Source organism: Aedes aegypti, unplaced genomic scaffold, assembly GCF_002204515.2.
Source record: "Aedes aegypti strain LVP_AGWG unplaced genomic scaffold, AaegL5.0 Primary Assembly AGWG_AaegL5_hic_scaff_1169_PBJ_arrow, whole genome shotgun sequence".
In the NCBI taxonomy this organism is placed as follows: domain Eukaryota; kingdom Metazoa; phylum Arthropoda; class Insecta; order Diptera; family Culicidae; genus Aedes; species Aedes aegypti.
Window position 1 is genome coordinate 12942 of NW_018734590.1, and position 27001 is coordinate 39942.

Genomic DNA, 27001 nt, shown 5'->3' on the forward strand with positions numbered 1-27001 from the left:
CGTAGTCGACTGCGAACCCTTGGACCACCTGTTGATTAGCGTCTGCACTAGTCACTCCTCGAGTCCACACGCCACCTCTTTTGGAGTGGATGTGGGTGATAGCCGATGAAACGGCATTCCAGCCAAACTCGTCTGCACACATCCTCTGGACCAAATTGTCCGGAGTCGTGTCCCGACCGCATGTGGCAAACATGCGGTCACGTATTGTGCGGAAACGCGGGCACACGAACAAAACGTGTTCCGCCGTTTCCTCTAAACCTGCACAAACTGGACATTCGGGAGAACACGCATGACCGAAACGGTGTAGATACTGTCTAAAGCATCCATGGCCCGAAAGGACCTGTGTTAGGTGGAATTAGTTAGTTCCCCATGGCGCCTATTGACCCAGATATCTAACCTCAGAATCAACCTGTGAGTCCACACTCCCTTGGTGGAACTGTCCCACGCACGCTGCCATTTGACCATGGAGGCCAGTCTGGTAGTCCTGCGTATGCCTCTTGTGCCGCGCCTTTCGAAGCACTCTATGTCTTCCATGATAAAGATACCAATAGGCATCATGCCGGTGATGACACAGAATGCATCGTGTGACACGGTACGGTACGCGCTCGCAATCCTCAGGCACATTAGCCTATAAGTACTCTCTAGCTTGCTACAATAGCTATCGGTACTCAAAGCCGTGCCCCAAGCCGGGCCACCATACCTCAGTATGGACGAGGCGACACTGGCCAGAAGCTTACGCTTACTGGCGTACACCGCAGAGCTATTGGACATCATCTGGGACAGTGCCACAATAGCTGTGGAGGCTCTCTTGCAGGCATAATCGACATGGCTACCGAAGGTAAGCTTGTCGTCGATCATCACCCCCAAGTGTTTGACGGAGCGCTTCGAAGTGATTGTGCAGTCGCTTACACTGATCACCGCTTGCTGCACCGACTTGCGGTTGTTGACAACAACAGCCTCAGTTTTGTGGTGAGCCAATTCCAGTGGGCTGCAGTCAATTTCACTTCTTCGATCGATTCACCGTAGACCTCCAGCGTAATATCGTCGGCAAAGCCAACGATGACCACACCCGCCGGGAATTTTAATCTCAACACCTCGTCGTACATGACATTCCATAACACAGTCTGTTGAGGATGATCTTCTCGAGCACCTTCCCCGCCGTGTCGATTAAGCATATTGGTCTATACGCCGACGAGTCACCGGGTGGTTTTCCCGCCTTTGGCTATTGTACCAGGTTCTACCTCTTCCACACATCTGGAAATACTCCCTTGTCCAGGCATATCTGCATAGCAGATCTGAACATCCCGGGAACCTCCAAAATTGCGACTTTGAGGGCCACACAGTAGAATGAAACCTGTAAAATTATAGCGAGTCGAATGTGACAAAAGGATTCCATCATATATGATAGATATTTATGTGCGATCTTAAAATTACATTGCTGTTGGTTTGAAAATGAGCTATAAATAGCTACCAAACTAGAATATATAAAAAGTTTAAAGCAGGATTAGAACTTGCGACTTCTGGAGCGATAGCTACACGCCCGAGCTCTCTCGGCTGTCTCACCATCTTAGTAAGTGGCTGACGAAAGTTGAACAAGTTCTGCGTAAAATGAGTGTTTCACGAAATAGCTTCGATGGTTGGAGGTTTCATCGAGAAGTGATTGAAAGAGCAGTGAACAATGCGGAGCGTTCTCTCGGTCGCGTGATTGTTGAGCGTGGCTGGGTTTGTTTTTGTTGCAGATTCATGTAAATTTCTAGCGGATTTAACTGAAATATAGTTGGAAGCGCCCAGATTGGTTGTCAGAGGGTCACATCTGCTTCAGCTGTTGGCTAACGCTTGTAATTTTCAAATGCCTGCCACAATTTTCCGTCGATGTCCAAATTGCGTGCTGTTTAATATTCACAAATTTTTGCTGTGCAGGTTTGGAACTCCGTCCGGACCTGGTGCCTTCCCCATACTGAGGGATTTTGTAATCCCTACAAGTTCCTCGTCGGATACCCTATTAGAGTGGTTCAAAAAATCGTTTTTGCTCCACACCGCTCATTCGATTCTAGATCAAATTCTGAGTGCCCTCCCAAAATTTGAGCTCATTTGGATGAAAACTGAGACTGCACAAGCCCTTTAAAGTTTATATGGGAATTACTATGAGAAAAGCAACCAATTCATTCAATCGATCATAGTGTTTGCCTATGTGCTCTTGAGGATTAGAGCTACGTTGATACTGTGAGATACAATAATCAGCTACAACTTTGCCGAATACCGTTTTTGAGTCGGACGCCTCAGTAATTAGTTATTGATTTTTGAATGAGTTGTAAAACTTTGGCTATAATTATTGGGCAGTTCTGCAGGCATCACTGGGTATATGCAGTAAAACATAGTAGCCATGATTTGTGCGTGCTATCTTTCGCGCCAGGTGCAGCAATGTTGCCTGTTCAGAAGTAAATGAGCACTGCTGAAGAATTTGTAACCGGATATAAATCAATAACTAATTACTGAGGCGTCCGATTTGAAAACGGTCTTCGGCAAAGTTGTAGCTGATGAATGTATCTCACAGTATCAACGTAGCTCTAATCCCCAAGAGCACATGGGCAAACACTATGATCGATTGAATGAATTGGTTGCTTTTCTCATAGTAATTCCCATATAAACTTTAAAGGGCTTGTGCAGTCTCAGTTTTCATCCAAATGAGCTCAAATTTTGGGAGGACACTCAGAATTTGATCTAGAATCGAATGAGCGGTGTGGAGCAAAAACGATTTTTTGAACCACTCTAATACCCTATCCTCATCGCCAGCCCCAATCCCCGGCTGTCCTACGAAAGGAGGCCATGAGCTAGGGTTGTGGCGCGGAAAGAGCCCCTCGATGAGGTGAACGATGTGTAGCGGAGACGGATGAATTACGATCTCGTCCATCTCTACGGTAAACTCAGTATCCAGAAAGTGGCCAAAGCAGGGCATGTTGCAAGAATGCCGGACAGCTTCCCTGCAAAGATGGTGTTCGGTTCCGGTCGACACAAGAAGGCGTGGAGCGCAGCGAGCTAGGTGGGCAAGTGCATAACGATTTATTGTTCCTGGGGCAGAACCGAAGATGGAGAAATGCGGCCACGAACCGGTTACACCCTCACTTATGATCTATATTTTCATTAGGAATCAAAGTTTGAACTGTGGGGTTACATGATACAATATTTATAAGTTGTGTTGGCACAGCTGTTTAAACACTACACGTTAGATGTTTTATTTGTTTTATTATGATATAAAAGTCAACAGTACTTGTGAAAGATTCAGTCATTCGTATTGATTCCATTTTTCAATCATGAGTAACTTTTTTATATTCGTAGCATTATTAGTGGTTATTTCACCACAAGTGCTTGGCAAAAGTAAGGACTACTGCAGTAGTGTATTTAGGAAGATTTGCGAAAACAAAGGTGAACATGTTGGATGTCGACCAAAAGATGTATGAATAATCGGAAATTTAAAAATAATGCATGTTACATAAACAATTTTTAGTTTTCAGATTACCCATCGTGTTCAAATCAACATCCAAAATTAATCCTCATGAAATCAAGTTACAAAAAGTATATTTTGAAGCGTCACAACGAGCTGAGAAATAAGTTGGCTAGTGGGACTATGACTTCAACTCATGGAACATTTCCAAGTGCGATGAATATGTCGGAATTGGTAAGACACATTTACTATATCACGGCAGACGGTGAATTAATTTAATTTACTTCTGTTTTTAGAAATGGGACAGCGAATTGGAAAAATTAGCTGAATACAACGTTAAACAGTGCACTATGAACCATGATCGTTGCAGAAGCACAGGTACTAAGACAGGACTAATATTCATTTATTCATAATTCATCATGTTTTATGCACATAAGTCTCCTACAACATGGTGACATTCGTTGTGGAAATCACTCACTTCATTGGATTTTGCTTAATTTCACAAATCTTGTGACAAAACCAATCACCAATTAAGCAAAGTCCCATAAGTTACGAAATTCCTTTGACACCCTCGTATTACCCGTGTTCTAAAAGATTCGAGTATATTATTCAAGACAAATTTCATGATGCCGGTCAGAATATCTACTACTCGTCGTGGTCACAGAAAAGATCAAGTGATAAAACAAATCTTATTGGAGAAGCAATCCAAGCCTGGTGGGATGAACATAAAGATTTTTACATCCACGAAGTAGCCAACTATAGAGGGCAAAGCAGAGGGTAAGCGTAAGCATCTCGGCGATTCTGTAAAAAAAAAAATAACTCGCAATATTTGTTAACAGAGTTCTACACTTTACTGCAATGGCTCTCGATTACCAAACTCGCGTTGGATGTGCGATTTCGGAGTACGATTATGCCGGAACTGGAGACACATTTCTGATGACCTGTAACTATTCATCGTGGACTTGGATGGAAAAACCTATCTACAACAAAGGAAAAGCCTGCTCAAAGTGTAAAAAATGCGATAAAACTTACAAATCATTGTGTAAGTAGTTAAAAATGGGAATATTAGTGGTTTGCTAATTTTAATGAAACATAAAATAATAATTCAATTGAAAAAATTATACTTTTCAATTAAAAGTGCACCAGTGTTTTTTTTTTTTTTGCAAGAAGTGCATCCATGTACATCATTTTTGTAGAATCCTAAACAATAATATCACAAGAGATAAAAAAAACCCAATTCGGTTTTTTCATCTACTTATACTGCCCATACTCGCATAACACTCCCATATTCTATGGGATTTCCTATGTAAATGTGACTGTTATGCGAGTATGGGCAGTATATGTATTCTACTAAACAGCTCGAAGATTTATTATTAAAACCCAATTTGTTTTTTTTTTGTCATAAAACACGTTAAAAACATGATATAAGTATTCAAAGAATAAAAAATGTATGTATGATGTTTGCCTTCAAACAAACTTAAATTATTAATATAAAAGGCATGTTTTGATTTTTCCTTTAATTAAATGCACAAATTCTCAAACTTCTGTTCGTTTTTTTTTTTAACAATGATATATTAAAAAAAAACTGAAGTTCGTTAACACAAAAGTTAATTTGAACCAATTCAGATGTAAAATTCTCGATTACTTTTTCAAATCGACGTAAGTAACTTCCATACGGTTTTGAGAAAATTAATCCAGAAAAATCACAACCTGTCTTCCAAAACTGTTTTAAAGTGAATCACCTTTTTAACATTTTTTCGACGTGTACATTGCTTAAATTTTGCATACAATGAGCTCGCGTTCAAAAACTATAGAGTTCCTATTATTTCACACAATAATTTTATGACTATATGATAAGCCGTTGTATTCAGTTACTTGCGACGTTTTTCTACCAGTGTAAAATCGACTCAAGTAGTGTTTTGTTTTGATTCGTGGTTAAGTCACTTTGTCTCTCCATACAGTGGGGTGGCGAATGTAGTGGTTGAGTTGCGAAAGTTGAAAATCTTACTTTCGTTATTTTGTAAATCCGAAAATTAAACGTTCTAAATGTGAAAAATCGAGTTGGTTCAGAGGGAAACGTGTGAAATTTCGTCTGCGAAACACGTAGGATCAATAAGGTAAGTTTGTTTACTTTTTTTGACTTGAGTCTATATGAATAAGTTTTCGAGAATTGTGAAAAATAATTGAATCGTTCTGATGGGGCTTTGATCCTATGACTCCCAGTACGCTAGATCGATCGCGTTAACCAACTAAGCCACAGAACGGGTACGATTCTGCAGCGCCGTCGGATAACCTGAAGTCTTGAGACGTATATATTTTCATAATGGGTATATCGATAGTCCATTGGCCTTTTGCAAAGGTATTAACTGAGAACTTTCTTTTAGCATTCGTACAGTATTGGACAAAACATTTGCAACTTTTTCGATTTTCCATACAAAATGACCAACTTTGGTAAACTAGATCTCAGTTATTTATGGACCGATTTGAATGAAACTTTCACAGAACATCAGATATAATTTGAATTTTAACATAAATTTTTGAATATTTTTTTTCCAATTACGAGTTTATAAGTAATAACGGTATGACTGAAGTGTAATTTTCGACGAAAAATTCAAAACTTTTTATCTCGAAATCTGAAAGCCCTACACAAAAACTGTCTTGAGCAAACTTATTCATCTCGTCAAAAGCTACAACTTTGCTGAAGATACCATGAAGCTATTCCTTTAATATGTTTAGTTATGTCAATTATAAAAAAATCGTCAAAAAATTCACTTTAGTCAAACCGTTACTGCTTTCCAACTTGTGATTGGAAAAATTACTCAAAAATATATGTTAAAATTCAAGTTATGTCTGATATTCTGTGAAAATTTCATTCAAATCGGTCCATAAATAACCGAGATATAGTTTATCAAAGTTGGTCATTTTGTATGGAAAATCGAAAAAGTTGCAAATGTTTTGTCCAATACTGTATATCGTGTGGCTGATACGATGATACTCTATGATCTGGGAATTCCGGAAAATGTCCATTTTGAAAACATCCTGGACCAACCGGGAATCGAACCCGGACACCTTCAGCATAAATTTGCTTTGTAGCCGTAGACGGTACCACTAGGCTGATGAAGGTCGCCAACATTTGATGTTATGTGTAATTTATAAGTAATAATAATATCAGGGAAGCAATTTATAAAGTATCTTCAGAAAAATAGAGATATTATAAACTGTTGGAGATAAAGAATTTTCTGTTTATCATGGCACTGTTCAATCTGACGTGCAAGTCCATTCCTATACTCAAAAACAACGAGCTACACACTTTGTTATAGAAACTTGAGAATGTACATAGTAACTTGAAAATCACAAACAAACATTTTTCATAGTGCTAGCTTTGAAGGTTATGTCGACTATGCAATGCAGGGAAGTTGGTTTCATGCGAATGTTAGTGCAACTTTTTTGCATGACATGAAACAAATATATCAATTGAAAACTACTAAAATTCGCTAAGCATATATGTAGATTTAGCAAACAAAATTTCAATCCTAGGTACAAATGAGATTTTAAAAGTTTTCATAACCTCAAATTGTTTGAAGCAGTTTTCGAACTTACTGTTTAACACAGGGGTTGAAGAAGAAGTTATAAAAGTCGGTGTGTAAACGAACGGTCCCCTCATCACACTGTTACACATCTTCCTAGGTCTAGCGGACCATATCGGTATCATCGGGGAAGAGGCGCGTCTGCCTATTCAAAAAGGAGACAGTGAGAACAGAATTGATTTTGGACATCACATAGTAGAAAAACGGTTACAATATCTATTCAAGATATCAATCTAATGAAACACAAAAGTGCCAAGCATCCGATTTGAAGTATTTTGATGTGAAACATGCTGACTTGGTTTATAAAATAAAAAAGTACAAAACATGAAAAATGAAACATTTTCCAATTCCAGTTAATATTATTGTACAGCATTCACATGGAATGAATAACAGATGCAGGATCTACATATCGACCGACAACAGAATGGATATATTTTATATGTAGTGAGTCTTGTTTTGTAGTGAAGCATAAAAGGTTTTGTGCAAGGATTTGACTTCTTCCAACAAGGTTAAGAATTCATTATGTGACAGACTCAATCTTCCAGGTACAGGAGAATGGCAAATGAATATCAAATTCTATTATTAAAATAGAATGCATGAACGTCAAAATTTGTTTGTTTGATTGAAATAAGAGTTGAAAGAACAAAAATAACAATGCTAATACATCCACGCGCTGCTTAAAGGAATGACTATAAATAAATGAAAAACCGAATTTAGTACTACCTATACAATTTAATTCCACTAGAGTCTGTACCGTTTTGATTCATATTACGGACACTTAAGGTCTCAATGAAGAATAACGCATCAAAAAGCATGTAGAATAAACTATACCGTATGATTCCTCCGTATTATCAAACCCTCAAAATACTTAACTTTCGAATAATGAGTGAAGATTTTGATTCTGCAACATAAATAATAATAAATAAATATAAATATGTGGACTTTACATGATTCTTATTCCGGACACTCCATCACTTTTGCCTCATATTCTGGACACTTCGATTTGAATTTCGGACAGTAGTATTAGTAGTAGTAGTACTCGAGTCTAGTACACGACACTGAAGACAGCCTTACAGTTGAGGTCGAAATACACGTATCTTTCAAAGGATACAAACTCTAGTGGAATTGAATGGTATATTACTAAATCGGTTTTTCATTTACTTATTTCATGATATGGTATTATGTAATTATTTAGTGACGATAATTTTCAAGATAACATACCATTTACAAATTTTACTATGATTGCATATTGATGTGATATTGAGTGCCATAGAGAAATGACGTAAAATAATGGTTAAACTTGATATGATTGATTTTTCTCATTATTACTCTTATTTTGTCATTATTGTGCTATTCACTTCTACCCGTGCTTTTTTAGGTGGTAACTCTAAATTTCACTCATGCTGATTCTCGTGGTGGATCTACAGACACAAAATCAATAATAATTATATGCGAAAGTTGTGCACTGACAATGAATATTAAAATGTTCTACTTTGTAGAAATATCGTGCAACCTCATGGATATTTACTAATCGATAATATGAGTATCACTTTCATTGACAAGGTGATGCAAATAGGTATAATAGGCGTAGAGTTTATTGAAAAACTTCTAAATTATGTGACAGAATTCTTGGAAACATCAAACTTATCTCAAAAATAGGTAATAAAAAAGCATAATTTTAGCTCTAGTGAAAAAGTTATGTAATTCATCTCATAATTGTGTTTTTACGATAACTTTATTATTTGCCCGACGTTTTGACACGAGAATTGTGCCTTCTTCAAGGGGTAAATATTGCTCATCACAACATATATGATGTTTCGTGCCCATTATGACGATTGTAACGATTGCAACTATGAACGACGTCAATCCGAGATGAACCGGCCAATGGCCGAAAATCTCGTTGATAAAGGAAAAAAATAAATATGAACGACATCCATCATTCTTTTTCATTCATAGTGAGCAAAGTGAAATCTAAAACACGTGTTGGTTCAATTTTTTTTCTGAGTAACATGTGCGACGGTTTGGAAAACTCCAGATTTGGTAGAGATCCTAATGATCAGCAATTAAATTCTGATTCCACCAATATTTCCCTCGATTTTTTTGCAGACTTCCCCAATGTAGTTTTTCAAATAAATCCTACATATAAAAAATCCGTCCGAGATTTCCCCAGAATACGTGTCGCAATTCCTTTGGAGAGTTATCTCAAGAACGTTCGCGCATTCAGCCATCGCCAGCACCATTCCGCTTGAGCTGTGTATGGGAAGCGGTTTTTTTTTCAGGGTGCGTATACTCAATTCATGCGATCGATTTTGGGTCAATGAGTAAAACTAATAAAACACAAAATTCAAAAATACTTCGTAAAAGAGTTCAAAGATTTCTCAGGTATTTTTTAAGGGTTTAACTAATGATATGTTCAATTGCTCAAAAGATATTTTCGATATTTGCTTTTTAATTCCTCAGAGATATTGTTGATGTTTATTTCGGGATTTTCATTTTTTTATAGAGACTTTACCAAGAAGAGGCATTCGTCTCATTCCAGGAATTATTTCAAGGATTCTTTCTAAATTTATTTATTTATTTTTTTACAGTCTTCGATATTTTTACATCGCACAGACTAAAACTTAATGACTAATTCTAGATTTGAACGCAGATTTACACAAATTAAAATCATACATATGATACACATCATTAAAAACTTGGCAGCAAACATCAAGTGGGTTGTGTTGTCCATACTGTGTGCGATTTGCCGATCGTCGAAAGAAGTCAGTACGCCGTATCTTTCTACCTGGAGCATTGAAACGAAGCTTTACCAAAATATCCGGACAGTCAACATTGTTCTCCAGCAGGTCGAACACGAAAAGCCTCTGAAGATATGTTCTCCTAGTTGCCAACGTCGGAAGACTGATGAGTGCGCTTCGGTTTTCATAAGAAGGCAGTCGAAATCTACTATGCCATGGTAGTCTACGAAGTGCAAACCTGACAAATCATTTCTGAACACGTTCGATGCGGTCAATCTATCCAGCATGATACGGGCTCCAGACCACAACGCCGTATTCCAAAGGGCTGCGAACCAACGAGATGTATATTGTTTTCAGGCAGTAAATATCATTGAAATCCCGAGTGTTCCTTATGATTACACCGAGTAGCTATCACTGACGATATGTGCTCGTTGAAACGCAGTTTGTTGTCCAGGGTGATTGTAACAGTTGAAAAATCTGGAGTTTACTGTTTGCCAGAAAACTCCGAAATTAAAAATCGATTTATTTTATAGTAAAAACAGCCATGTATAATCGGACAGCTCGAATGTATAACAGATTCATTCGAATAAGCTACATGTAGGCGTGAGCTCTTTAAAATACTAAAAAAATCTACCTATGATCAAATAATTTATATTGGGCACCAATGTATTGGGGTTCGCGACGAGATTTGGACAAAAAACTGAAATTTAAAACGAGAAAGGCAATCGGGAACAGGTTTAATAGACGGATTTCACGCCAACTCAACAAAGGGATTGGCAGCACCCCTTCAGAATTCAATGAAACTTTCTGGGTGTGAAGACTATGTGAAACTAACATACTTTACATACTTTGTTTTTTCAAAATCGATCTAGACTTACATTCGGAAAGGGTCAAAGTTTTTTTTTACTTTTTTTATAAACCCGTATAACTCGAAAACGGTAAGACCTACAAAAAAGTGTTGTATGGGGACGTGTCCTGACGTTTTAGAGAAAAATATTGAAAAAATAAAAACACATTTTCTACACTGAAAAAAATATTCAAAACTTTAAAGTCGATTTAAAAAAACGGCCATTTCAGATTTTGATCATCCTTAAGCAAAAAGTTTCGTAATTAAATTTACTAAAAGTCGTCCATACATTGCAAATTGGGCATATTTTAGGGAAAAAGGTTTTTCTAACATCGAATTTTTTAAGTCCCAAAGTTTTTTTTTTTACTTATTTTTAATAACCCGTATAACTCGAAAACGGTAAGACCTACAAAAAAGTGTTGTATGGGGAAATTTCTTGACGTTTAAGAAAAAAAATGTTGAAAAAATAAAAACACATTTTATAATTCAAAACTTAAGAGTCGATTTTAAAAAAAATGGCCATTTCAGATTTTGATCATCCTTATGCAAAAAGTTTCGTAATTAAATTTACTAAAAGTCGTCCATACATTGCAAATTGGGCATATCTAAGGGTAAAAAGTTTTTCTAACAACGAATTTTTCAAGTCCAAATTTTTTTTCAAAGATTTTGTTCTAAACCGTCATATATGATCGTGTTTTCATGTGATAAATGAGTTTGAATCAGAAATAAATTGTATTTTTTATTGAGAATAGTTAAAAAACGGAATTATGCAGTGATTATGTTTTTTAAATGAAGGCAATCTATGGATTTCGCCTCTGCCTATGAGAAATTCAACTTCGTCTAACAATCCGACGGATTTTTATGGTTCGAAAGATTGCAAACATTGAAAAGGAACAACCTGATCCACACCCCATTAAATTTTCTTCTAGAAAATACTACTAAACGTACCTGCGTTACAAGCCAGATGAATAAGAAATAATGTTTGTATTGTTATCTACCTATAATGTCCGTTAACGACATGAGTTACTTAACAATCACCGCGTGAGTGTATAGAAAGATAGGAATTTAACTTATAATTGTCGTTCTACCTATGCATATAACTATTTAAGCTTGATGTCAACTCTTTTCATTTTATCTAAGTCATTTGTGAAAAGAAGTTAAAGATGGATCAACAAGATTTGTCGCGCATTAAAATTTCGAGATGTTGCGCCGGTATCATTGAATTCTGAAAGGGTGCTGCCAATCGCGTGTCGAGTTGGCGTGAAATCCGTCAATAGCATGTTGGAGGAATAAGGACAACTGTTGATAAAAAAAGGAAAATGATGAACATCTATCTCCAGATTCTTAAAACTCGTCCATTTCTAAACTTCATCTAGAAGCGATAAGTTGGTCGAAATTATTTTCACCAAAAAGTTAGTGCGTTCATAAGAAAGTTAGTTGAAACCTCTGAAGTTTATACTTATACAAATAATTTAAAAAGTAAGGGAAATTTTAAAGCAATTAAAAAATCTGTATTTCAAAGTGAAATATAAAAATAAAAGGTGAATTTGTGGAGTGATATAATCACCGGTCAGGTAAAACTTGTATAGTGGAAGTTGTGAAAATAGGTGTACAGGGTGTCTGCAAATTATCCGAACAGCAAAATATTGGGAAGATGATCTCGCATTGAAAACAATGAAAAATTAATGGCCATGTACTTTTTATAATACATCTATATGTTGACACAAAATATAGCCTTACAAAATTTCGAAATGATTGCTTGTTACTGAGATAGACGAATTTAAATTTTTCGAAGACGTTTTTCCTGAGGGCCGCTTGAGATGTGTTATACAGTTCAAATCCAGTGAGTTGTATGGAAATTTATCTTCCGTTATAAAGCTCAAAAAACAGCTCCCTTTATGACACGTCAATACATTTTGTTAGATTTTGCAAATATTTGAAATAGGAAATGTGTCAAACTTACTTCTTTAGAATATAATAAACCAATGTTTAAAACCATGCAAGAATATTGAAATTATTATGCATGATTGTATAGAGCCGCGTCTTCAAAGTTTGAACGGCTAATTTGCGGACACCCTGTACTATGTGGCTTTTCCTTTGGTCTGGATTTTATCCACAGGAATTGGGACCCTATCCACCGACGGGGTGGAGTATCGCCTTCTACGATCGAGACGCTTCCCACGACGGGATTTGTGGACGACCCTCAAGCACGTGGTCGATCGTACTCATCCTCGATAATCGTGAGCCTGTCGTGCCGACGCAGCATACGGCGTCGCAGGCGATCCGACGTGAATAGAAGACGACGTCATCTACGGGTACGAGCCGATCCTGGCACGAAATGAGGTTGGTGTAGCCAGCACCTGAGACACAAATGGTATCAGGGGTTTCAATTTGAGAATCTAATAGGCTGGAGAACCTGCCCTGAGTGTTTCTCTCGGGTTAGTCGGACACGCAACTACAGTACTGGCATCCTTGTTAAACGCGGTTGGCGCAAAAGTCAGTACCGGAAAAAGGTACTATTAGAGAACACCCTCACTTTACATGATACCTAGATCTTTAATGGTTGAGACTCTTTTCAACGTACAGCTTTGCATCGAATACTCAAAAAGAATTGGAGCGCGAATTCGTAAAAAGGTAATGATGTTGCATTTTTGTACATTAACCTCCATTCCGTTTCTCTCGCACCAGATCAGAACTTTGTCAACATTTGCTTGTAATGCACAACAATCCACTGGCGAGGACACTACACGAAAACATTTCATGTCGTCAGCGTACATGCTTTTCAGTGATTCTAATTCACTGCAAAGCTCATTCACGAAGAAAACCGAGATGGCTTCCCTGAGGAACACCTGAAAAAATGCAAAACGGATCCGATTTAACCGTTCCAAGCTTTACGGAAGCTGAGCGTTTGCTGAGATACGAAGAAAACCATTTGAAAGCCAATCAGGAAATCCAATCCGCTTAAGTTTTTCGATCGCAATTTGGTGTGGGACACGGTCGAAAGCCTTCGAGAAGAGAAGTGGATGTATACTGCGTCGATTTGCTGTCGTTTATCTATTAGATCGACCAGTAAAGACACATAACTCATGAGGTTTGTTGTAGTTGAGCGCTTTTTCATAAATTCGTGCTGATTGACTGCAATGATGTTACGCTCCGTCGGGTAAAGATAATCTAATACCTTCTTTCTAAATTTCATATATTCTCGTTACTTGGTATATCGTCAAGATATTTCTTTAGACATTACTGTTAGTATTTTATTCTGGGACTCATATATATGGGCCATATATTTTCCAGAATTCTATTAAGGATTCTTCCAACAAGGAGAAATTTGTGTAGAGATTCTAAACAACATATATCTAAGGATTTGTTCAAAAGTTTTTTTTAAGGTAATCATTGAGAAAAATTGTAAAAATTCTCTGATTATTTTTTCAGAACTTTTTTACTGGCATATACTGCCGTTCTACGCATATTTGTCCCGCGGCCCATAAGGTTTGCATAGAACATGGGACAAGTAGGCGTAGAAGGGCAGTACAGTGATCACACTATTATGGGTCACCTAGTCACGATTATTAGTCACTCTGTTCCACATACAATGCAAATGCAAATTATCCATAAAAGTGTGAACACTGTACTTTCTTGGATTCTTTCAGAAATAGTATCAACAACTATTCTAAGAATCAATAATACCTATCTCATTTCTCTTAGTACACTAAAATTATTACAGAGGGTTTCTCTGTGGATTTCTTTAAAAACTACCAACAGGTATGTTATGAGTACTTAAAGAATTACAAATATCAAATGACCAGTTTCAACTATCATTTTAAATTGCATTGAATATAATTTCGAACATTCACTCAAATAAATTTCCGTAACGCTAGATATGAGTTCCAGAGAGTTGCGTTTCATGATTTCCTCTCAATTGCCAAGACTACCACATCCATACTCAGTATATGAATTGAGCAAATTGTAAAACACTACTTCAGTATGAATATAGCAGTTAAACCGATCACACGCATCGCATGTCTTCTCTATCCGAAGTGGTTTACCAGTCCGCCGCGAATCAACCCAGTCGACCAAGTCCGCAAGTCATCGGTCGTGACATCGTTTAAAGTTCTGGTGCGCCGTCGTAAGTATAGTTCGCGAGTTTTGCGTGAACAGTAAATGGTGCCGAAACCCGGGAGGAATTCCCAACCGTAGAAGGAGCATACCAGTCGGACAAGGAGCAACCTACACCTTGGATAATAGAGCACATCTCGTCATTGTCACTGTCGCTGGCCGCAGAACTGCGCCAATTTCTTCGTCGCACGTGCCCTACAATCTCCAGTAAAAGGAAGGACTCCAGAAGGTTCGCGTGCTCCAACAGGTGCTCCAGAAGTTGAGGTTACGATAACCACGTGGGAACCGTAAGTGAAGTCATCAAACAGGTGGGTGCTTCTAGACCACGTTCTGGGAAAATGAGTTTTAAAAAGGCAGGTTTGCGGAAAAATGTTATGCATCTCAAAGTTCTTCGTCGTAAACGAGATAACATAGTTGGGTCGGCTAAATTAATCCAGCAATTCAATGAGCAGTATGACGATAGCAAAATCGATCAAGTTGCTATAAGAATTGAGCGTTTAGATGGGCTTTGGGATAAATTTGAGGACACGGAGGATGAAATTGAAGCATTAGAGGACCATGAGGAAGGGTTTTCGGAAACTCGACAGGAATTCCAAAACCTGTACTTCGATCTCAAGGCGTCACTGGTTAGTAAACTCCCCAGGGCAGTAACTACTAATTCTCCTTCCCCTGGTCCTAGCTCCTCACGGCACTCTGTACCACCTGCTAACCAACCCATGTCGGTTAAGCTACCTGAAATAAAAATTCCGGAATTTGGAGGTAGACCAGATGAGTGGATCGAATTTCGTGATCTGTTCAAATCGTTAGTGCACACTAATCCCCAAATTCCCGCGGTTCAGAAGCTTCACTACTTACGTAGCGCCATGAAAGGCGAGGCCTCTCGTTTAATCTCGTCATTCGCTATCACTTCGGATAATTACACTCTCGCTTGGAAAACGATCTGTGATCGGTATGAAAACAAAAATTTCTTAGTAAAGCAACACATGTCCGCAATTCTGAAAATTTCCCATGTTAAGAGAGAATCATCATCTGCTCTCGCAGAATTAGCCGATGAATTTAACCGACATGTGGCCATTCTTGATAAACTTGAAGCACCAGAAGTCCATTGGAATTCGTTCCTAGTAGAGCGCCTTAGTAGCCTTTTGGATGAGAAATCGTTAATGGATTGGGAAGCCCAGTGCAACGATAATGTTGTACCACAATACCAAGATCTGCTGAACTTTGTTCTAAAACGATCACGCACACTGCAAATGTGCAAACCATTACAAGGTTCGCATCCAACGAAGGTCCAAAAGTCCACCCGAGCGAAACTATCCTCTCATGTCGCCTCTGAAAACATCGTCAAATGCCCTAGCTGTAAACAGGCTCACTCTATTTCGCAGTGTGAGTCGTTCTTGAAATTGACGCCCAACAATCGGCTGGATTTTGTCAAAAGGAATCAACTTTGTATTAACTGCCTCAGAGGAGGACATTTAGCTAAAGATTGTCGGAGCAGCCTTTGCAAAACATGTGCAAAGAGACACCACAGCTTACTTCACCTCCCCCCAATTGTGTCTGCTTCCAGTTCGATGGATGAAAGGCCAGCGAATACTACGTCTTGCACGGCAGTTTGCTCTGCCGATGGAACCATCACTCAAGCAAAATCCTCGTTCTCGGTATCGGTAGCACCATCGGTGGTGCCTTCGCGTACTCCACCGAAGGCAAATTCGTCGTCGCCGCAAACGTTCGCCGTCGGTAGCCCCTCTCTTTCGTCGTCGGTATACTCGAATTATCGTTCCGAACAAAATGAACCACTTCCCCATTGCTCTTATGAAAGCTCCATGTTGTTCACACCAACAAATAAATCCCGAGAAAGCACAGTGTTCTTATCTACAGCATTGGTACGAGTACAAGATGCTGATGGTATTGGTCACTTTGCAAGAGCTTTACTCGATAGCGGATCACAGTCAAACTTCGTATCCGAGTCCATGTGCCAGAAGCTAGGCTTGAAACGCAGTCGTATAAATCTGCCCGTGAGTGGCATTGGCCAGGCGACTGTGAGTGTACGCTATTGTGTACAAATCTCCCTCGCATCACGTTTTGGAAGCTTCGTACAAGACATTGACTGCCTAGTTCTTCCAAAATTGACTGTGAATCTCCCAAGTCGCCATGTAGATATCTCAAAATGGAACATTCCACGCCACGTTCCACTTGCAGATCCAAAATTCAATATCAGTCATGGCATCGACATGATTGTGGGTGCAGAACTGTTTTTCTCACTAATTGAATCGCATCAAATAATTCTGGCCGACAATTACCCTGTTTTACAAAAAACGGTACTTGGTTACGTAATTTGTGGGAAATATTCAGCCAACACCACTGGACCAGTAACATGCCACGTAGTTACTGAACAGGATTTGAACACTCAATTAGAGAAAATGTGGGAGGTCGAAAATCTTGACGTTGGAAAGGCACTCACGCAGACAGAACAAGACGTCGAGAATCACTTTCTTCAAACTGTTTCACGTGATGCCACTGGCCGCTACATTGTTCGCCTTCCTTTTCGTGAGTCCATGAGTTCGTTGCTGGATGACTCTTACGACCAGGCTGTGAAACGATTTTTGCTTGCTGAGAAACGTTTTGCTCGAGACAAGAAGCTGCGTGAGGAGTACACGAAATTCATGGACGACTATGAACGATTAGGGCATATGGAAGTCGGTTCTCGTGTCGCGGGTCCGCAGTATTTCCTCCCCCATCACGCTGTACATCGGCCTGAAAGTACACACTTAAAAATTGATCACGAGCTCGGCATTTGAAATTGCTGAGCCAACTCGGCTTCCATACATTTAGCTGAGAACTCAGCTAAAATATAATTGTAGCCGAGAATCTGCATCTTCCGAAACTGAAATCTCGGTTAATTCTACTTTTTATCCGTATCTCGGTAACACTGTGAGCCGAGCACCAACGTTAACAATGTTTTCACCGAATTCTGTTCTCTTGAATGCTGATATTTCGGTTTGCCTACTGAAGTTACCGAGATTCTCAGCATTTTGTTTGATCATCTGCCATCTTGTTTTCATTCACATTCGGAAAAGTGCATCGGTTTTGTGTTTAGGTGGAAAAATAGCGAAAGTATCGAGAAAAAGTATTTAAAATAAACATAGTGGTTGAAATTATGAAGCGGGAGGAGTTAAGATTGTCCAAAATCCCCAGTAAGTACCTACGCTCAATGTGTTTTCAGTATTTTTAGTGCTTATTGACGTGCTTTGTGCCGGGAATTATTTGAAGAATGAATAGACGAATTTTAAAGATACGATAACATGTGTGATTTATTCGCAGCCCCATAATTACCATTACTTAAAAGTACCAATGAAAACTGAACAAATTAAAAATATCTTTGACGCCTAAAAGTGGCTTAATAAAAATTGTTTTTCATTTTTGCTGAGATTTCGGTTTTTGTGTTGCCGAGATTTTCGGTTAAACGCGGTAGCTAAAACCTCTCCCAGAAACCGAGTTAATCAGTTAAAACTATTAAACCGAGCTGACTGCCGAGCGTTCGGCTGTGCGGATCTCGGTTTCCGAAAGCCGAGACTCGGCAGAATATTCTAAGTGTGTAGCACTACGAAAACTCGCATTGTTTTTGATGCCAGCAGCAAGGGCTCGGGCGCTCTCTCGCTTAACGACACCCTTCACACTGGGCCAACAGTGCAACCATCTTTGCTGACTCATATTTTGAATTTTCGGCTGCCTCGATACGTTTTCACCGCGGACGCGGAGAAAATGTTCCGCCAGATATGGGTCCACCCCGATGACCGGCGGTATTTGAAGATAATCTGGCGTCCGGACCCATCTTTGCCCTTGCAAATTTATCAGCTAAAAACGGTGACCTATGGGCTTGCCTGTTCACCTTACTATGCAGCTCGTGTGCTTATGAAACTCGCTGAGGAAGATGGGCATAAATATCCACTAGCGGCTGCTGTTGTTACTAAACGTATATACGTCGACGACGCTTTAGCTGGAAGTGATTGTCTTAATGAAGCTACAGAAACATGTCGTCAGCTCCGTGAGTTACTGCATCTCGGAGGGTTTTCGTTACGGAAATGGAGCAGCAACGATACACGAATTTTGAAATACATTCCTACCGAGTTGTGGGAAAATGCCTCGAAAATGGAAATTTGTCGTTCAACGGTGACTGCTTTGGGTCTTCTTTGGAATCCAACAGGCGACTTCTTTGAATTTAAGATTCCTTCCTTTCCGGAATTGGCCAAAGTTACTAAGCGCATTGTAGTCTCTGAAACAGCTCAACTGTTTGACCCATTAGGACTGCTCGGTTCGATTGTCATCAGCGCTAGAATTTTCGTTCAACGGCTTTGGGCAAAAAATATATCATGGGACGAAGAGCTTTCGACCGAAGAGAGTGCCTGGTGGATGAATTTTCGAAGTGAGATGAAAGTATTGCAGCAACTAGCCGTTCCTCGTAGAGTTCTCTCAAACTCAGATAGAAATTATCAGCTCCATTGCTTTTGTGACGCCTCTGAGAGAGGATACGGCTGTTGTGTTTATGTGGTTAGCCAAAATACAGAAGGTCAAACAATAAGCCAGCTTTTAATTACAAAGTCTCGCGTCGCCCCATTACGCGGGTTGTCGATCCCACGACTCGAGTTATGCGCAGCGGTACTAGGCAGTCAATTAGTGGACAAATTACGTAACGGGACAGATTTTACCGGATCCGTCACATTCTGGACAGATTCTACCGTGGTATTATACTGGCTTCGAGCTCCACCAGCTGATTGGAAAGTATTTGTATCCAATCGAATTGCCGAGGTACAAAGGCTCTCAAAGGGATTCCAATGGAGACATGTTCCCACAGAACACAACCCAGCTGACAAAATTTCTCGTGGGATTTCGTCCTAATCAAATAATGGACGACGAACTTTGGTGGCATGGGCCGCAATATCTCTCACAGCCGGTATCTTATTGGCCTGAAACATTACCGAACTCTACACCATTGCCAATGACTGAGATGGAGCTTGAAAGACGACAAATCGTTGCTCTAAACTGTGTGGAAATCGACGATTCTATATTTTCCAAGTTTTCTGAATTGGGGAAGCTTTTGAAGGTCGTCGCTTGGTGTTTGCGGTTTTCCACCAATATTCGAAAAAGAGCGGACGAGCGTATCATTGGTAAGCTAACACCAATTGATATAGAGAAGGCTTTAAAATCGGTTATCCACCTGGCACAAGCAGCTGTTTTCTCAAATGAAATCCATCAACTAACCCTCAGCAAAATGAACGCAAATCAGAATATCGCCATCGATTCAAAGTCGCCTCTTAAAAACCTCAATGTTTTCCTCGACGATAATGGATTAATTCGTCTGAACAGCCGGTTAAGCAATTTGGAAGGCCCATATGACACGAAATTTCCTCTTGTTATTCCAGCGAAGCATCGTTTGAGTTGGTTGATTGCTCGGTCTTTGCATCTACGTACTGCACACGCTGGTCCATCTCTATTGCTCTCGACGATGCGACAACGTTATTGGCCAATACAAGGAAGGCAACTGGTTCGTCGAATTGTTCGCAACTGTGTGACCTGTTTTCGCTGTTCGCCTGCAAGCACAAACCAACAAATGGCACCACTGCCATCAGTACGAATAACACCTGCTCGTGTGTTCTCCAAATCGGGGTTGGATTACTGTGGACCATTCAACGTCCGTCCGCTGTATGGGAGGGGGGCTAGCGTCAAAATGTACATTGCCGTATTCGTGTGCCTGTCGGTGAAGGCCGTTCACGTCGAAATCGTCTCCGACTTGTCGTCCGGTGCGTGTATCAACGCCGTAAAACGGTTCGTTGCTCGACGCGGTCGGTTAATCGAGCTCCGGTGCGATAACGCTACAGCTTTCGTCGGAGCTGATCGTGAGATGCGTGAACTTCGTCGTCGGTATATGCAGCAGTTTCAGACAGATGAATGGGATAGCTACTGTCTCGACTCAGGGATCTCGTTCAAGTTCATCCCGGCCCGATCTCCGCACTTCGGGGGGTTGTGGGAGGCCGGAGTGAAATCGTTTAAACGCCACTTTCGACGAATCTTCGGTAACTCATCGTATACGATTGACGAACTAACAACAGCAGCTACACACATTGAAAGCATCCTGAACTCTCGGCCTCTCACCCCTCTCACGGATCATCCTGGCGAGCTCTCCGTTCTGACACCTGGGCATTTTATTATCGGGGAGCCAATGTTTTCGTTACCTGAGCCCGATGTAACAAACGTTACTGTATCCAGATTGTCTCGTTTTCAGGAAATGCGTCGTGCGGTCCAAAATTTTTGGAAATGTTGGTCACGAGATTATTTGACTCTTCTGCATCAACGCTCGAAGTGGAGGAAGGCGACCAAGAACATCGACCCTGGAACCATCGTCTTGGTCAAACAAGACAACTATCCACCATTCACATGGCCCCTGCGACGAATCATGGAGACCTTTGTCGGACCGGATGGATTAGTACGTGTAGTCCTCGTACGTACTGGTCGTGGTCTCTACAAGCGAGCAATTACTGAGGTCAGTCCATTACCAATCGAGGAGGAAGATGTCGGCGGTCACATGCAAGCCGCTGATCGAGATCACCAAGGAAGGTTGAACCATGCCGGTTCAACGGGGCCCGGGATGTTATGAGTACTTAAAGAATTACAAATATCAAATGACAAGTTTCAACTATCATTTTAAATTGCATTGAATATAATTTCGAACATTCACTCAAATAAATTTCCGTAACGCTAGATATGAGTTCCAGAGAGTTGCGTTTCATGATTTCCTCTCAATTGCCAAGACTACCACATCCATACTCAGTATATGAATTGAGCAAATTGTAAAACACTACTTCAGTATGAATATAGCAGTTAAACCGATCACACGCATCGCATGTCTTCTCTATCCGAAGTGGTTACCAGTCCGCCGCGAATCAACCCAGTCGACCAAGTCCGCAAGTCATCGGTCGTGACATCGTTTAAAGTTCTGGTGCGCCGTCGTAAGTATAGTTCGCGAGTTTTGCGTGAACAAGGTATATGCACAGGAGCTTTTCTGACAATTCTATCCAGAGATTCTTACAGAAATATTTCCAAGAATTCCTGAAAAATCCATCCAGGAGGTTTTTAAGAAATTACCGTTTTGCATCGAATTTCCGGATGCTTCGAGAGCCGGACACTCAGTACAATTTTAGCTATTTTACATGCATATGTACTGTAATTTTAAGTGATTATATATGAATCCTTAAGTTATGTGCCACATGATACTATAATTTTCATCAAAGTAACCTGGGAAAATATTTAATAAAAATTAAAACCAAAGTCGCGTCATATTGAACGCTAGTTTTCGCGCTAGAACCAATCTCAACGTTCCAAAGTATTGAAACATATTGAAGTAATATTGTGCATAATATAGTAAAATAATTGTTTCCTGTGAGGTTTACCAATGGTGAAAAGTGCTAAAAATTTCTTTAATGTTCAGTATTCGTCAAAAAAAAAAACTGGTGTCCGGGTTTTGAAGCATGAAATTTTTCCGCTTTGAAAACTTGACATGTCATGCATCAAACATTGAATTCATGAAATGCAGTAGTGATTTTTAAGAGAAAATAAAGTATTATATATTACAACAACAATAAAAGTATTTATTGCTGATTTTTTACGGCAAAAAACTTAACAACTTAATTGTGAGTAAGTAAGTGTTTAGTCCTGCGTCACATTTGCTGATGGTGATGCAAGTATTTTACCATCTCTTATCAATATCGAGAGCAAATTAATCCATGCAGTGCTGAAACGGATAAGGACCTTTGTGATTTTAGTAGAACGTGTTAGAATAATTTCTGACATTAATATTCATGAAATTCGTAAAGTTTGTGATAATTTAGGATTGTCTGGATTTCGAAGCAAAATTGGCCGGGATTCGAAGCATGGCTCATTCAGCGTCCGGATTTTAAAGCAAGACATGCCACATATTGAATGTGTTTTCAGTGATTTATTCCACTTCAAATGCATTTTTGCTCTCAAAGGCACTCATTTACACACTTCAAAAACTTTTTTTTAATTTTCTTACACGAAATTCATTGACAAATGTTAGATTGAAGCTATCTACGACTTCGGAATACTTTTCGTGTTGACCAGGAGTTTTGACAATTTCCTGAACAAACGGGGGGTGTCCTTAAGATGGTACAGCTCATACAAAATTTAAAAAGTATTCATACAAAATGTTACGATGGGGTGGATGGGTGTCAAAAATGGCCATTTTTGACGTTATGAAATTTGTGAATAAACCCTGAAATGATTTTGAAGTGTAGAACAAGCAAACAATGATTCGACACCGCCGTCAGTCACATTCGTTCTCGATTATGTTTTCAATGATATGCACCAAACGAAGCACATTGTGCTTTACTCCAAGCGTTTTTAAGAGTAGAGCTGGAGCTATCTTTTGTCTCTCACAGTTGCGGCAATACTCGCACCTTCTTTTGTGTCACTCAACAAAAACAGGAGACGCACGCAAAAGTCGGGTGCAGCACATGCATATTTTGCACCGCTCCGAGTTTTCTGCCATTCTCTGGGTTGGGTAAAAGGGGTTCTGTGCCCCTTAAGGTAGGCAAATTTCAAGTCACAGTTAGTTTTCAGAATCGACTATAATATGACCACTATATTAAAGATTTTTTGGCAAAGCATCAGTGTGAACCTTTTAAGAAACGATTTAATTGGATGATCATGTTTCCTGCATTTGATCGATCCTACAAATGACCCTTTTGCAGGTCACCGGGTCGCCTCAAATTTATTACCTATCATCTATCCTAGCTATCTAAACATCTCAGGCATTGCAGAATTCGTTCCCTTTTGATATCGAAGCTTGATCAAACCAAATGAAGAAAAACATCCCTTCTGTATCGATTTATGATTGGCAATACTTCGAAAGTTGTAACAAGCATGATAAATAACAGTAGCGAACGAGACACTCAAAGAGATGGTTATGATAATATCCCAGTTTCTCGCTTGTGTACCATTTATTTTACTGGCATGATAAACAATCCTCGAATATTCGATAGCTACACTGTCCCCCATGTTTGGAGATTGTTTAGTTGGGCTTTATCAAGCACTGTTATCCAGAGTTGCACAATATCAGACATATCAGATGTGTATGTACTAAAACTATCAATATCAGTTGCGAACTATCAATAACACTTTGATCTGACAACCAACAGCAGTGATGTGACATCGCACTCTACATCATAATCACTGCAGAATAAGTGATCACGTGGTAATTATCCCCGCTAGGGAAGGTGTACCGGTATTCGCCATGTACAAGTTATTCGCCACCCCAGATTATATACCGTTTTACGACATATATGGTTACCAATTGTTTAGTGGTCGCTAAATTGCTTTAAGTTGGTACGGAAACATTCTTGGAAACCGCAAAATTTTCTCAGAAAATAATAGAATTCATTTTCCTTAAAATTTTGCCCCTTTGCACCTATTTTTCGCCATGATGTTCCTGATTCGCCACCCTCCATAAGAAATCAACGTAAGTGGCGAATTCAGGAACCGAAATAAAATCGTGGCGAATACTGGTGCAAGTGGTCCAGTATTCGCCACAACCATATTTAATACAAAAACAAAGTTTCCTATTAGTTTTTATATTTCCCCTGCTGAGCATGGATTTAAAGCTTTCGTTTGATGTATTGACAGTAACCAAAGGTCGTTTGATTTATGTATAAACAATATTTTCCTTAGGGTGGCCAAAAACTGGTACGCCTACCCTATTAATGTTTTTCAATGACCAACACACAGTTTCAATCCATCTGCAGGACTTCAAGAATATTGTAAACTTAATCCATCCAGTGATATCCATAGTCTATCGCCATCAATGCGCTGGTGATGGAGTAGACACCATGATGTTGATGTGATATGGGATTAGCTGAACTGTATCGCAGTCGGCCTGTACAAATCAGCAAATTTCAAGCGTTGATATTGACATCAAACAACTCTGCTGTTATCTGCAAAACTGATCACTGTAGACACATGGAGTATTATCGTACCGATCTGATCAGAGCTGTAGCAGTAGACGATCACAGGCATTCATGATATGCTGCGGATCATGATTGTTACAGTTCGATAATTGAGAGATACTCTATTTTTTTTTTTTCAAAATTCAATTACAGGCCAAGCTTTTAGGAACGCATTTTGTGAACTACATTTTACATATGTTTTTTCTCTGATGTTCGAGAGTTGAAGCGGTTTAGTACCCAACAAAACTATAACCGATTCTTCAGGGCACTAAGTCCGAGTTGGTCACATTAGGTACATTACAATAGTCTAAAACTCTTTATAATGTTGAATATCAAATCTGACTATCAGATCTTATTGGTTTATGCAAATTTGAATGATTGTCATTGGCAACTATACAATGATAACTTGGCTTGTCCAAAAAATAGTCCTATTTTACCTGACCTGACTCAGTTACCCATCGGAATAACTACGTCCACAGGAATATTACTGAGTTTCATTTAACCATTAGATCATAATGGCGTAATTTGAGTTGGCCCTTCTGAACGTTGATGGGTAAAACCCGTTTTTGTCAAGGTTAACATGAATTTGTAGGTCAACTCTTTAACTTGTATGTTCAGTTACAGTTTTTAGTTTTCAAATAAAAATAAAACTCTTCAGAACTTCCAACAATCTACCGGTTTTTGTTTATTTCATTTCATTTTAATCAGTGAGCTGGCCATCAAACAATTTAACGTGTCTCAATTTCTATTATCGCATAACGCTGTGTAGACGGTATGGCACCGGTCCAACTTTGGGGCACGCGCTGCAAGGTTTTCCATCGACGTAAAATTGACTTGTTAAGGATATTCGTAGTGGCGTAGTTACAAGCCATGAGAAATTCTTTTCCCTTATAACCTTTCCGTGTCTTCGTGTACGATGACATAGCACATCCGATGTGACTGGAGGCATCCCGAACCATCGCTGTGAAATGACCGATTCTAAAGGCATTGACAGACAAACCAAAAACCATGCATTAAAGGGTTATTTCAGTATTACTGTCAGAATTGAAAATACATACGGTTTTCTTCGTACGACCAAACTTTCTTATATGATCCATCTTAGCGTCCTTATGTTCCATAAACCATTTCATTATATTGTGTCGGATATTTTCATTGTGTTTTTCAAAGACCCACTTGTCCAAGAAAAAGCCAAATTCTGTCCAGCATACTTGAATTGGGCTAAAATGGCGACAGTGTGCATAGTTTCATTTAGTATTGTAATTTATTTAAAAAAAATACCTGTACTACGACAAGCATCGTGTTCCATTTGGCACTGTTTGACATTCAATTCAGCCAAGTATGCTAACTCATTATCCCAAATCTAGGACATTAAAATTCATTAGTTTGGTTGATAAATTGATTACAGCAAATAATAAATTACCATCAATGACATATTTGAAGCCGGCTCAAATTTGCTTAAATTTCCACTTGCTACTAAGTTTCGTAGTCGATTATGCATCATTAGTAATGAGATTTTTCCTTTCGTTTGACATGGGAATTATCTTTGGTTCAATGCACGTAGAAGCAAAAACCCTGTCCAAAAAATAAGTTTTTAATCATGTGCTAAATATAGGTTATTACCGATAGAAGCTTCCAAACTTACTCGATGTGCGTTACAATCCAATATGTTTCTTGCCACTGGAACACAAATCTTTCGCGCAATAATTTGACGTTCCGTAAGCTCCAATTTGCTTTAAAGTGTAACAAAAATGAAGAATGTTGCAAAGCTGCAGCCAAATACAAGGCGAAACGAACTCCATTTCTCTTATTACTGTTGTGGTCCTATTCTTGAATGGACTGATTAAATAGACGATCACCTATTGATTTAATTTTATTTTATTGTCATTATTTTCTATCACAAATTCTTCTCAGATGTTGTGTGCCTATTAATGACAGTTATTAATGAGTTGTTTTATTCACTTGCAGTTGTTCGGAAAACACTTTACATGCAGACAATAGATACGAATCATATTTGAGGATGAGCAAACTGTAAAAAGGCTTACCAACGATGCGTGCTTGTAATTACACTCAACCAGCGGTTGTAAGATTTTTCTTTAATTCTATACGTTTTGATTCGAATCCCGGACAGCTTAAAATTCCGGACACTTCACTTTGTATGGAAAAGATTTCACACGAAATGTTACAAAATGTGCCGTCAAAAAGTTCCTAATTTGAAAGATGATTTTTATAAACATTTTACATAGCAATCCATGAAAATT

General features: G+C 39.1%; 1 protein-coding gene and 1 long non-coding RNA gene across 2 annotated transcripts; one reads left to right on the forward strand and one right to left on the reverse strand.

Moving 5' to 3' along the window:
- Positions 1-3265: 3265 nt before the first annotated feature.
- On the forward strand, positions 3266-4584 carry LOC110680298 (venom allergen 5-like). Its single transcript, XM_021856132.1, has 5 exons — positions 3266-3452; positions 3506-3676; positions 3739-3820; positions 4057-4219; positions 4282-4584. Exons 1-5 carry the CDS (start codon positions 3312-3314, stop codon positions 4490-4492), a joined length of 768 nt encoding a protein of 255 aa, XP_021711824.1. The 5' UTR covers positions 3266-3311; the 3' UTR covers positions 4493-4584.
- Positions 4585-25900: 21316 nt separating this feature from the next.
- LOC110680299 lies at positions 25901-26301 on the reverse strand. The gene is made up of 3 exons (XR_002502822.1): positions 26164-26301; positions 26022-26103; positions 25901-25961 (listed from the first exon to the last, which is right to left on the reverse strand). It is a non-coding gene; the product is annotated as an uncharacterized LOC110680299 (long non-coding RNA).
- Positions 26302-27001: the final 700 nt, after the last annotated feature.